This window comes from Aptenodytes patagonicus, chromosome 25, assembly GCF_965638725.1.
Source record: "Aptenodytes patagonicus chromosome 25, bAptPat1.pri.cur, whole genome shotgun sequence".
In the NCBI taxonomy this organism is placed as follows: Eukaryota; Metazoa; Chordata; class Aves; order Sphenisciformes; family Spheniscidae; genus Aptenodytes; species Aptenodytes patagonicus.
This window is the reverse complement of record NC_134973.1, coordinates 783,830-797,369: the sequence shown is the minus strand read 5'-3', so window position 1 is coordinate 797,369 and position 13,540 is coordinate 783,830. Positions and strand designations below refer to the sequence as shown.

The window sequence follows — 13,540 nt, the reverse complement described above, 5'->3', positions numbered from 1 at the left end:
GAGGCTGTTGCCTCCTCTTTGGGTGCCCCAGGGGAGGAGAGAACCCCCCAAGCTGCTGCCCCATCTCCACTGGGAGAGAGCGGCACTGCGGGCCACCCCGCTGCCCGGCCACCCCTTGCTGTGCCGCTCCCAACCCTGGCGGGTCCGGGGGGCTTCTGGCCATGGGTCCTGGGAACGGGACAGGGGTTAAATGTCCCTCAGGCGCTTCAGCTCCTTCTGCAGCTTCTCTGTGAGTTTCTTGAAGGACGGCCGCTTGCCTGGCTCCAGCTCCCAGCAGCTCTTCATCAGGGCATAGACGGCGGGCGGGCAGCCCTCGGGGGGCTCCATGCGGTACCCCTGCTCCAGCAGCTCCATCACTTCCTTCAGGCTCTGGCGGGATGGAGAAGCCAGCTGGGACCCCTCCTTCCCCGCCCCGCCGGAGACTCGCCCTGACCAGGGGACAGTGGGATGTCCCCAACCCATCAGTGCCAGCGGGGTGTGACCTGCGGCATCGCCCAGCACAGCACTCACCAGCTTGGGGTAGGGCGCTCGTCCGAAGGAGAAGGCTTCCCACAGGAGGATCCCGTAGCTCCACACATCCGACTTGGAGGAGAATTTCTGCGGCAGCAGGAGAAGGGGAGGCTGAAGCTGGCCGGGGGGCCGTGCTGTGACCCCATCCCTCCCCAAGGACAAGGCAGGAGACAGCACTTGCCCCCCGCCACCCCGAGATCCCCGGGGTGCGACTCCCCTTCCCTTCCCATCACCCGCACACCTCTGGGTCCATCCTGCCGCATCCCGCCAGAGCTGCCCCAATCCCCGCTATGCACCAGGGTGAGGGCTGGTCAGGACAGAGCCCGAATTTCAGGAGATGCAGTGCTGAATGTGCCAGAAGCCACCACAGGGCAGGGACGGGTCGGCAGGAGGGGCGATGAGCAGGGGGGACCCAAGGGGGCGAGCTGCTTCAGAAGGACCCCCAGCCCCACCTCCCTTCCCACCATCACTCACGTTGTGTTTCAGGGCCTCCGGGGCTGTCCACTTCACGGGCAGCAAAGTGGCATCTGCACCCTTGGGATTGACCCGGGCCAAGCCAAAATCGCTCACTTTGGCCACATTCTCCTCGGAGATGAGGATGTTGCGGGCAGCCAGGTCCCTGTGCACCAGCTTCTTGGACTCCAGGTAGTCCATGCCCTGGGCCACGTCCCTGCCACAGCCGAGCGAGGCAGAGCACAGTGTCACCATGTGTCTCCCGGGGCTTCCCAGGGGGATGCAGAGCACAGGTCCCCAGCCCGGAGGGAGGGAGATGGACTTACAGAGCGAACAGGAGGAGCTGCTGGGTCGGGACAAGCGCCCGGCCCCGCGTGCGCAAGAAGTTCACCAGGTTGCCCTGACAGAGGAGGAGAAACGTGTAAGGACCAACAGGACGGGGCTGCCCAGAGACTTTGCCTCCCACAGGGGCTGCAGCACCCGGCACCCATCCAACTCAGCCCCCAAATGTGGATTTTGTCCCCAAATCTGAGCAGCGACGGGTCCTGCTGGCCGAGGACCAGCCGGGTGCTCTCACCTTGCTCATGAACTCCATGACGATGTAGAGGCCGTTGTGCAGGATCACACCGAGCAAACATACCAGGTTTTTGTGCCGGACCTTCCTGAAATGGAGGGGATCCGGGTCAAGGGGGTGCCTTCTCATCCCTGGGTCATGGGGCAGGGTTGGGCCATATCCCCCCACGGGGCACTCACGTCATGGCAGCCGTTTCAGCGAGGAAGGCCTGGGCGGTTACGTCGCACTTGATGTTCTTCACGGCCACTTTCTGCCCCATATACTCACCCTGCAGGACATCTGGGAGGGGATGCTTGGGGTCAGGCTCAGCCCCACTCCCGACCCCCTGTGTCCCAGGCTGAGTCCCCAATGCCACAGGACAGGGAGGAAACGTCAGGGGGTGCCATTTGGGGAAGCTTGCAGCCAGGGAACCTCCAATGCCATCTTCTCACCTACCTCCGAACTCTCCTTGCCCAATGCGGTCTCCCAGCATGAGGTGCTGCAGGTTCAGCAACCAGCCGGCTGGGCATGGGCACAAGGGCAGGTTAGCAGGGGCTACCAGCGGGGCCATGCTGCCTTGTCCCCAAAACCCAGACCACGACCCTCTCCTGCCGTCCCCTACCTTTGGCCAACTCCTCCTCGGCCGACTTCATCCCAGTTTTTGGTTTGGGCTTCACCAGCTTGGTGCAGATGGCTCCCTGCTCCTTCATGTAGTGCTGCCGAGGAATGGACAGATGGAGGCGATGCGGCGATGCCACCTCTTACCCCCAGGCTCAGGGCGTGGAGCCGGGAAACAGCCACGGGATGCTCCATGGGACCCCACCACCATCGCCACCCTCAAGGGGCCTGGAGCCCGGGCAGCACGAAATGCCGCGTTTCCCCCAGCGCCGCAATTCACAGCCCCTGTCTCAGCCCTGCTCCTCTCCAGGCACAGCCAGGGAAACACCGTGATGGACCATGAGCGACACAGGATGCTGCCGGACAGCAGCCGATGGGGTTAAAAACCCCAGCAGGCACTGCAGCAGCCGAGGGCGGTTTGCAGAGGCGACACAGAGCGGAAGCGGCAGGACAGCTGTCGTGGTTACAGAGTGGGGCAGCTGAAAGGGGAAATGACCCACCCGAAAGCAGAAGTTGTGTCTAAATGAGGAAAACTTATGAGAGTGCAACCCCCCAGAGAGGAGACAGGCAGCAGCTACGCGACAGGGTGAAGATGGACCTTGAGGGGGAGAGCTAACGCGGCAGCCTGGGAGCCCCGCAGGGTCAGCAGGCGAAAGCGGGGTTCACAGGGGAGAGAAACGCGGCAAAACGCCTCAAAGCCTCGGCAGGGCTCAGACCTCGTCCAGGGTCCAGGGGTGGCAGAGACATTTTTCCAAAATGCCCTAAGCCCCGCTGCTGCATGAAGCACCAAATGAGCAGGATGGGGGGAAAGGTGGCCCTGGGCAGGGGACCACGGCTGCTGCCGGCACAGCTGGTTTGAAGCAGAGGGCATCCCCGGGGCATCCCAGATCTGTCCACTGCACCCCAAACGGAGTGGGAATCACAAATCTTTGGCAGGGACAGAGAATTACACCAGGTAACGAAACCAAATGAAAACCACAGGAGAAAGGGACAAGGACCTGCCACTGCTCCGTGTGACCCCATGAGGTTTTTGCCCTCAGTCCAGCGCTGGTGGGGCTCACCGCCCGGCGGGGGGGGGTGGTGTGTGTCTCACCTCGATCATGTCAATGAGGTTGGAGAAGTACTGCTGGCTGTCGATGCTGAGCGTGTTCTCCTCATGCATCACGCGGTAGTGGATCACCTCCTTGCCGAAGCTCACACAGAGCACGTAGTCACCGGGGTGCCGGACAGACTCACGCACCAGGAACAGCCCGTCCTCGGCAGGCTGCAGCTCCTGCACTGCCTCCACCCCCGAGATCTTCCCGTGGAACCAGCTGGGAAGAGGGGCATTGGGGAGAGGGGCCGTGCCGGCGGGCTTCCCCCAGCACCAGCAGCGAGATGGGGAGAGCAGAGCCCCCACCAAAGCTATGTAGACCCCATTGCATAAACCCCCTCCCTGCAAGGTCCGTCCAAACTGGGTGGGCACAACTGGGGGACTTTAAAGCCAGGTGCTGGCCCCAGCAAATCCCTCCATCGCCAGGGCTGCTCTGCCCCCAGCTGCCCACCCAAAACCTGGCTGGAGGGAAACGTGCTGGACTCGTCGGCTGTCACAGCTCCCAGGGGCTGAGCTGGGCCGCCGGCCCCCCGGGTCCCCCCCGGCTGTACTCACGGCATGAGGCTGAGCTTGGGGTCGACGCGGATGGCGCCGCGCTCCCGCAGCGCGCTGGCCGCCAGCAGCCCCTCCTGCCCCGTCTCGTTGTGCCTGGCGTGGTACCAGCCTTTGCCCTGGGGGTGAGAGGGTCTCAGAGCAAGGGAAGGAAGGGGGGATCCCACTGGGAAGGGGGGAGGCTGGCTCCGGTGGCTCAGCTGATGGCACTAGGGTCCCATCCATGCCCTCCCGTGGCAGTAAGTCCCCCAAGCACCCACTGGGCTCACCTCCACGGCCTCGATGATGGTGACCACGTCACCCTTGCGGAAGGCCAGCTCCCGGGCCTTGGGCTTGGTGTGGTCGTGCTTGGTGACGCACTGCGTCCCGGGGGGCCAGTGTTTCTGCAAGGGAGAGGGCAGCATCAGCATGGACAGCAAGAGCTGGCCCCCCTCCGCCTCCCACAGCCATCAGGGCCAGCTCCAAGGACCATCTGAAGCCCTGGCTGGGGACAAGGGGCACTGGGCACAAGCCCCCCTCCACCCCACTGTGGTTCTGGGGGGACATGTCACCCTGATGTCAGCAGGGGAAGTGCTGGCATCCTTGTGGCAGCCCTGCTCACCCCGGACATGGTCGGCCGTCAGTGCATCAGGGACTCCCTGTCCTCTCCTGCTGCCGCCTGCAGAGAAGAAACCAAAGGGGGCTGTGGAGGGATGGGGCTGTGCTGGCCTGTCCCAGGCCACCGCTGCTGTCCCCACAGGCTCCTCTGGCAACGCAGCTCCTTGCAAGTTTGTCCATCACCTGGGGCAGCCCCACACCACAGGAGGGAGAAAAAGGCTTAGAGCAGGCTGCAAACCCTGCCCAGCCGCTGTACCCCAGGGACACTCCTGTCCCAAACCCAGGTGGGAGCAGGACCCAGCTGTCCCGGCCCCTGCCCCTTCTCCCTGCCTTGGAGTCCAAAGATGCGCTCCACCGCCCACCAGCACTGCTGGCACAACAGGAGCCCATCGCTGCGGCTGGGAATGCGGTTTTACCAGGAACTTGTTTTTTCACCTCCTGTTTCAGCAGCTCCAAGTCACCAGGGCCACGAGAGGCACCAGCTGCAGGGCCCCCGCTGATGTGGGACGCGGCAGGGCTGACGCGGGGGCTGCCCACCGCAGGGGGGACGCTGTCAGGCAAGGTTGGGCCAAGGCAGGATTGTCACATCCGCTGGCCGTGGGATGATACCACAAGGTCCCTGTGCTCCCCCTGCCACCAACTAGTCATACTGGGATGCACGTGGCCGCTTTCCAATTCAGAATTGTGGGTCTTCTCCTCATGGAGCCCTTCATCCCCAGTATCACCTCCATGGGAGGATCATAGTCTTATAGAATAGTTTGTGTTGGAAGGAACCTTTAAAGATCATCTAGTCCAGCCCCCCTGCCCTGGGCAGGGACATCTTTCACTAGATCAGGTTGCTCAGAGCCCCGTCCAACCTGACCTGGAACGTTTCCAGGGATGGGGCATCTACAATTTCTCTGGGCAACATGTTCCAGTGTCTCACCACCCTCATCGTACACCGTTTCTTCCTTATGTCCACTCTAAACCTACCCTCTTTCAGTTTAAGACTGTTGCCCCTTGTCCTGTCACAATAAGCCTTGGTAAAAAGTCTTTGTCTTTCTTGTAAGCCCCCTTTATATATTGAAAGGCCGCAATAACGTCTCCCTGGAGCCTTCTCTTTTCCAGGCTGAACAAACCCAACTCTCTCAGCCTTTCTTCACAGGAGAGGTGTTCCAGCCCTCGGACCATTTCCGTGGCCTCCTCTGGACCCACTCCAACAGGTCCATGTCTGTCTTGTGCTGGGGGCTCCAGAGCTGGACACACTACTCCAGGTGGGGTCTCAGCAGAGCAGAGGGGCAGAATCCCCTCCCTCGACCTGCTGGCCACGCTGCTTCTGATGCAGCCCAGGATACGATTGGCCTTCTGGGCTGCGAGCGCACATTGCTGGCTCATGTCCAGCTTTTCATCCACCAGTACCCCCAAGTCCTTCTCGACAGGGCTGCTCTCAATCCTTTCATCCCCCAGTCTGTACTGATACTGGGGATTGCCCCAACCCAGGTGCAAGGACCTTGCATTTGGCCTTGTTGAACATCATGAGGTTCACATGGGCCCACTCCTCCAGCCTGTCAAGGTCCCTCTGGATGGCATCCCCTCCCTCAAGTGAATCAACTGCACCACTCAGCTTGGTGTCATCTGCAGACTTTCTGAGGGTGCACTCAATCTCACTATACACACCACTGATGAAGATATTAAATAGTATTGGTCCCAGTATGGACCCTTGAGGGACACCACTTGTTACTGCTTTGCACTTGGACATTGAGCCATTGACTGTAACTCTTTGGACGCGGCCATCCAGACAATTCTTTGTCACCTAACAGTCTACCCTCAAACCCATATCTCTCCAATTAGAGGTAAGAATGTTGTGGGGGACTATATCAAAGGCCTTACAGAAGTCCAGGTAGATGACATCCATAGCTCTTCACTGGTTCATTGATGCAGTCACTCTGTTGTAGAAGGCTGCCAGATTAGTCAGGCACGGTTTGCCCTTGGTGAAGCCGTGTTGGCTGTCTCTAATCACCTCCCTGTCTTCCATGAGTTTCGACATATCTTCCAGGAGGATCTGCTCCATGTTCTTACCAGGCAGTGAGGTGAGGCTGACTGGTCGGTAGTTCCCAGGGTCCTCCTTTTTACCCTTTTTAAAAATGGGTGTGATGTTTCCCTTTTTCCAGTCACTGGGAACTTTGCCTGACTGCCACAACTTTTCAAATAAGATGGAGAGTGGCTTGGCAACTACATGAGCCAATTCCCTCAGGACCCTGGGCTGCATCTTGTTGGATCCTGTAGATTTATGTATGTTCAGGTTCCTCAGGTGGTCTTGAACCTGATCTTCTCCTACAATAGGAGGGACTTTGTTCCCCCAGGCCCTGCCTTGAGGTTCAGGGGCTTGAGAGAGAGATTACCATTGAAAACTGAGGCAAAAAAAAAAAAAAAAAAAAGTTGAGTACCTCAGCCTTCTCCATGTTGGTTGTCACCAGCTCTCCCATCTTATTTAAGGGGGGACACGCATTTTCTTTAATCTTCCTTTTCTGGCCAATGTACCTGTAGAGGCCCTTCTTCTTATTCCTCACATCCCTTGCCAAATTCCACTCCAATTGTGCCTTAGCTTTCCTGATCCCATCCCTGCATATCCAGGCAGCATCCCTATATTCTTCCTAGGATGCACGTCTCTGGTTCCACTGCCTGTGCATTTCCTTCTTACACTTTGGTTTGACCAGGAGGTCCTTACTGAGCCACGCTGCTTTCCTGCCTTCCTTGCCTGAGTTTTTTAACATAAGGGAATTGAGAGCTCTTGCGCTCTAAGAAAAATGTCATTAAAGAGCTACCAGCTCTGTCCAGCTCCTTTATCCCTGAGGACAGCTTCCCAGAGGGTTCCATCCAGTAATTCCTTGAACAACTGAAATTGTGGATGGTGGGACTCATTGGGCAAATCCTCTCCTGCTGCCTTAGCAGCACAGGGGGCTGGAGCGGGGACAGCCCACCCGCTGGGTCGCTGACACCAAGCCTGTGTACTTGGTGGCACTGCCTGGGCTGCCGTGCATCCCCGTACCGCGGCATCATCCACACCCACCGCACTCTTAAAAGTCAAGTCATGGTTTCTGTAAGTTTTGTTCTGATTTCAGCACCCTTCCTCCAGATCCATTTTGCAGTTGGAATTTCTCTCTGTCACTGCACAGCAGACGCTTTCTTTCCTTTTCTAAAGGAAGGTGCGATTTCTCAATGCTCGCAACTCACACTCTTCAGCTTTGCCAAAGATGCCATCCAATGAGACCCACGTCCCACATAGGTGAATCCGCTTCATGCCCACCTTGCTCCTTTGTACCAGAGAACTAGATAGTGTGAAGCTACCCCAGCAGCTTGGTGCTCCTCTCTGTTTCCAAGACCTCAAAACAGCCACGGAAGCATTGGCTTCCAGAGAAGAGAAACGTCTGAGGAGGGGGAGAGGTGATTTCATTCATGCACTGGTTTTCTTGGTGCTCAGTGAACACAAGAGCCTGGGCAGGACAATGCGGGGCTGGGACCCAGCGCTGACTGCACCACTCTCGGGAAACCCCACTGCTGGCCTCTTGGAAACTTCTAGCCAGAGCAGGACGATGTCTCCCTGACTCTGCTGGGCTGGGAGAGGTGCGGGGGCTCACTCAGCTCCTTGGAGCAGAGATGACAGTCTTTGCGCTATTCCTCTTTTGGAGGGTGAGTCACAGTCACTCCTCTGCATCACTGGTGGTAAACCTCAGCCTGTCTCCATGACGGTGAGGAGCCGAGGGCTTACCGTGCCAGTCCCTATCCAGAACAACAACAAAAAAGGGACAATTGCAGCTCTTGTAAGGTTAATATTAGCAGGCAGCATCATTAGCTAGCACAGACATCCTCTTGTACTGCAGCCCATCTGCGACACACCTATTATCTTGGTGGACTTAGAGATGCAAAGGCAGCTGCTCCGTGCCTGTTGCCCAGCAGGCACAGCCAAAGTCTGATGTGACTGGATGCAGCTCAACTCACTTCCAGGGTGGGCGAGGACCTCATGGGCACAGAGCTTAAGGACAGGGTCTGCTCCATACCCCTTGCCATGGTACAACCTGGTACGAGGAGGGACATGCTCGCTGAGCCAGGAAGGATGGCAGTGACTCTGACAGTTGGCCCTTCATTTTCTGCTGCTCCAGGACAGTAATTTCTGGTGAAAAGCAGCAACTCTTTGCTCAGTCCTGCCCCTGTGTGCAGACAGTGGGTGGTGCTTGGAAGGGACAGATCCTCCACTCTGAGCACCCAAGGGCCCGGCTTCTCTTCTGCCCAGCTGGCACTAGGGATCCGAGTGCCGGACATGCACCCCCACATGGATACCTGCTGCTGGCAGAGCGGCCGGTGCCTCCACCCAGCCACCAGCGGGCAATGGCAGTGAATCACCTTCCTCCTGGTGCCACTCACATTCCTTGTCCTAAAGCCACTATTTATTCTTGGAGGTATTTGGTCCCTGTGGTTCCCATCACTGGAATGAACATTCCCACAAGCAGGACGCGTGGGAAGAAAGCCTGGGAGGAGCTATTTGCCCCCCTCTTTGTTTTGGAGCTGTTCTACACTTTTTTTTTTTCAATCAGTTAACCTGAGTATTTGCAATAAGGATGAGAAGTACAGAAACACGGTGGGGTTTGGTGAAGCCATCCCAACCCTAAACTGGAGAGTTCAGGCTTGTTTCCAGTGTACAGCGTTACCCCAGCTGAGGAGCTGCCAGGACCCAACAGCACAGCGGCAGAAGAGGGGACACAGGCGTTGGCAGGTTGCACCTCTGCACTGAAATTGGAGCCGGATGTGTTGTGCACACACCTTTGAAACAAGCTGGAGAACCTTTTTTACAAACACCCGGCCACACTAAGGGTCACTTGGACAAACGGCAAGTACAGATCTTTTGATGAAAAACAGGTGACACCTAGCCATTTTCCCCACTGACCACAACACTCTTAACACTAAAACACTATGTCCCTCCCTCTCCACTGACAGAGCAGACACAACAACACGTCACCTCTCTCAGCAACTCTAACAGACCCTTGCACTTACCTCCCAGCAACGTCCATGCAGGGCCTTGGGGGCAACGATGTCTCGGGGTAGCTCGCAGTTAAGCCTGGACTCAGATTCCTGAATTCCTGGAGAGTAAATTCTCTTTCATATGGAGCAGCAAAGCTTTATTTTCAAGGGCATACTCCCAGAAAGAGCTACTGCGTTATTTCCTGATTTCTCTTCTGGTAAGGGCTGCAGATGCAGCGTCCCAGAGGTCCTAGTGCCTACCGCCTGCACAGTCAAACATTAATCAGCGATGACTCATTATTTGACAACACTTAAAACAACTTTTACCCTTTGAGGGCACAAGTACACAACCTCGCTAGAAATGAACTGGAGATCATCAGATCCTACATCCTGCAGCACTGTGTAGCACTCACAGAAAATTAATGATCCACTATGCAAATAGACAGATTTCTGTTACCACCTCCATTGCCATCATCAGAGCAGCTACTCAAGGAGCAGGTGCCCATGGTGGCAGCAGCTCTCTGGGGAGACTGAGACTCAGGAGAGGACATGGTGGGACCAGGGATCCCGAAGTCTAATCCCATCTCAGCACCGACTTCTGTGAGACTTCGGGGAGGTTGATCCGAGAGCACGGCCGCGCCTTGCTGCTCTATATGAAAACACAGATGCATCAACAGGCTGGAACGGGCAATTGCAGAGAGACCTTTAAATGAACACCACTGTCAAATGGCAGTGGCTTATCTATATCCTCCAGCATCTGCAACTAGTGGGGAGGGAATAATCGCCTCCACAGCTCATCATCCCAGCCAGAAAACTGGAGACCAGTTTTGCACCGACGTTCAACATTTCCAACATTCTGAGCAAAACAGTGAAAAAGAAGAAAACGCAATTTCAGGCAAACACCATACTTCATTCAGGGGTCTTGGGGGAGGGTGTGTGTGTACTTTGTTTTGTTTTTAATAAAATGGTGTTTAAACCTTCAAAAAATACTGGCAATTCAAGGGCAAAGACAGCATAGAAGAAAACTATTCCAAATTAGCCAGTAGTTTCAGCTCCTGGTTATATTTTTCCATCAACAAACAATGTCCCCAAGCCCTTCGAGCCAGTCTGTTCATAGGATTCTTGAGATGCGTTTCCCCAGGAGCACTCCTTGCATTATCCTCTGGATTTGTGAGGATGGACCCTTAGATACCAGGTCTGTTCAAGCTTGAGAAGAAACTCAGGAGTACATCCTTACAGCCCCTGTGCCACGCTCCTGGGGCTCAGCATCAGATCTCCTGGGGTCTGCGCAGTATTTTCCGCGACAAATGGAAGTGTTTCGTACTTTTGGGTTTTACCACATCCGGTCGTTGCTACAGACGTGACCACGGCCCAAAGAACTCAGCATCACACATAGGGAACAACTTGCTCACACTTAATAAATGGGCTTTCCCTGTCCTACTGTATGGCCAGCAAAAAGACTCCCACTTGCTTCTGCCAGAGCTGGTCTCCCCCTATATATATCTTATATACCACCTGGGCAGTGCCTCAATCTGTAATACATTGAGACTCAAAACTGTCTTCTTCTCTTCTCTGGTGCAGCAAAGTAGATATCCACACTGCACAGCCCAGTTCAGTGTTGTACAGCTGGCCCAGGTCCCTCCAAAACAGCCTACAGTGAGCCGAAACATCAAGATTTTGTAGCACTTCCAAAGTCGCTGGGTAAACGTGCAATTGTATGGGAAATGTTTTTGTCACATCCTAGGCTGAGGCTTCAAGCACTTGTCCTTGCACTCCTGGCATCCTTCCTTTGAGTCAGGGAAAGTCAGGCTCGCAGTCACAAGCGCAACGTCCTACAGAACAAACAGCTGAGCAGTGCCATTCCTGGTAAGATGAGAATGAAAGTTACGCAAGGAAGCAGAGGTTGGAGCAGGAAGGACGGGCAACAATATTCATTAGGTACAGCAGCACGTTTTGTACAGAAAAAACAGCTCCTTTCTTCTCAGCACAGATTCGGGCATTGGCAGTCCAGAGCCAGTGGGCTCTCTTTTGCTGCCTCAACTCCCTTCAGTCCATGCTGACAATACAGCTGGGCTCACCAGAAGTGTGCCTTCTCAGCCTGAGGAATCTGCCCTGCATTTCAAACCTTTAAAAAGGGAATCAGAAAATGGCAATACATCACAAAAGCAGACAACTCTTCCCTACCTTGCCTCCACAACTCAGGGGGGATTCTTTTTACCTCTCCTTTTAGCATCTGAAGTCAAACATCCCGGTCCCTTCTGGCTCCCTTTACAGCCAAAGGAAAAATGGGCACCTCCAGAGTGCAACTCAGCTGACCTGCTTCAAACACTGACCCTGAGTAAGCCAAGCTGTCCAGCGGGGCTGCCTGCTTCCTACTGCTCCTAAGGGCAGCATAGGATGTCTAACTTGGTCTTTGACATCCAATCTCCAGCATTCAAAGAGAACATCACTTGGTTTAAACACCCCTTTTCATAGCAAAAGTTTATATTTCAACCCAACAACACTGTTGGGTCACTTGGATAGAGGATCATTTGAAAGGCTGTTTCACCCTAGGTAATGGCTGGAGCTTTAGACGATGCCTTAACCTTACCCTGCTCCACGCAGTCGTACACAACACTGGGTTCAGATGCTGTTGTGTACCCGTACACTACGCACGCTGCATTACCAGGAGCCAGACTGACGCTTCCAAGAGGGATTCCTCTCTGTCCCTAGCAGCCCCAAGGAGCAGCGTGGACAGCAAAGATGTTTTCACTAAACCCTTATAGAGCAAAGAGCAATGCACAAATTTACGCCCCAGCAAGTTAAGTAGATCGGGCATGCACAAGGGCCAAGTGGAAGATGCACTGCTACAGGTGACCACCTCCGTTTGTTACACCCAAACCCCACTGTTGTGGCAGCTGTTTTATCTGGACACATCAGGCCTTCGCTGCAGTGTCCGTGCTTGTGTGTCGTGACTGTTTTGGGGGTTGACGTGCAGCACTTAGAGGCATGTTCCACATCTAGGTTCTTGGCCTTTACAGGCATCTATGTCACTCACCCTGAACAGGGACTGCTACATCACTTAAACTCTTCAGTATTTGGTATCATAACTTGGCTTTCATCTCTGGCAGCACTTGTGGCAGTGTCTAATGGTTTTACTTCCTAATTTCTAATGAGGAAAGCTTTTTGGAGTGGATGAACCATTTCATCCTCTTTTGATCTAACTAAGGTAAAAGGCTAGAAATTGCTCACAATATTTCAACACTTCCCAATCTTTCTGATTTACCAGAAACAGATGAGGATAACTGTATGGCAAAAGGAAGATCAGAGTCAAGGCTTCGGCGTGAGGTTATGGTAACACGAGATGTACAGAAGGATGGCAGAGCCAGCTAGCTGTGAGCACCTTTTAGTTCAGAACACACTGCACTGTACTAGTTAAATACAACAATGCATCTATTTAAACATCTATGGAAGCACTGAAATGCATCCCTCTTCAAATATGTATTTTTGTATGTCTTATAACTATTAACCCAGAATATTTAAACAGAACCTGCTTTATACCCCCAAAAAAAGTACTTAAAGAAGAAACAGCTTTATTTGACAATAAACAGTGCAGAAATAATGTTTTTCAGTAAGTTCTAAAAAGCCATTGTTCAAAATACTTCAAAAAGCCTCAAGGAATGTGAAGAGCGATTTGAAACTGAAGTTTAAATGAAGAACATATGCATGCAGCTGAAGGCTGTGACAATCCGCTAGCTAACTGGCAACATCACACAGAACAACAAAAGCATGCAACTCTGTTTTCCTCCATTGCACTCTTTTTCCAGGTATCATTATGACCACGGTAAAGCCTGTCCTTCACATATTTGCTTGGTCAACTTTGCCAAAACCACCAAAAAGGCTCTAAGCAAGCAGCTACGTATCTCTGTACAACTCTGCACGTCACTGCTCCCAACCAGTAACCCCTGAAGCGCAAGACCCCCGCTCCAAAAGGGGTGGGGTAAAAAAAAAAAACCCAACCCATATAACAAAACATGGCAGTTTCAGCCACTTCAGGCCAGGCTAGAAACTGCCTCCAGTTTGAGGGTAGAAATCTAAAGTAATAAAGAAAATGTATAAAGAATACACACAATGCCGGGTGTGTGTGTGTGTTGGGGTTTGTTTGTTTGTTTGTTTTCTTTAATAGCATC

The 13,540-nt window shown here is 54.3% G+C and overlaps 1 protein-coding gene across 1 annotated transcript; it reads right to left on the bottom strand.

The window, feature by feature from the left end:
• Positions 1-120: 120 nt before the first annotated feature.
• MATK (megakaryocyte-associated tyrosine kinase) lies at positions 121-9,602 on the bottom strand. The gene is made up of 13 exons (XM_076359497.1): positions 9,405-9,602; positions 4,381-4,437; positions 4,049-4,162; positions 3,783-3,898; positions 3,228-3,447; positions 2,139-2,232; positions 1,973-2,038; positions 1,717-1,816; positions 1,541-1,625; positions 1,290-1,363; positions 985-1,180; positions 511-597; positions 121-369 (listed from the first exon to the last, which is right to left on the bottom strand). Exons 2-13 carry the CDS (start codon positions 4,387-4,389, stop codon positions 187-189), a joined length of 1,344 nt encoding a protein of 447 aa, XP_076215612.1. The 5' UTR covers positions 4,390-4,437; positions 9,405-9,602; the 3' UTR covers positions 121-186.
• Positions 9,603-13,540: the final 3,938 nt, after the last annotated feature.

Excerpts from the sequence above, each read along its gene's own strand:
- MATK (XM_076359497.1), bottom strand. Across the intron at positions 1,364-1,540 it reads TCATGGAGTTCATGAGCAAG|GGCAACCTGGTGAACTTCTT; the intron begins GTGAGAGCACCC and ends CTCCTCTGTCAG. Across the intron at positions 1,181-1,289 it reads CAGCTCCTCCTGTTCGCTCT|GGACGTGGCCCAGGGCATGG; the intron begins GTAAGTCCATCT and ends CGGCTGTGGCAG.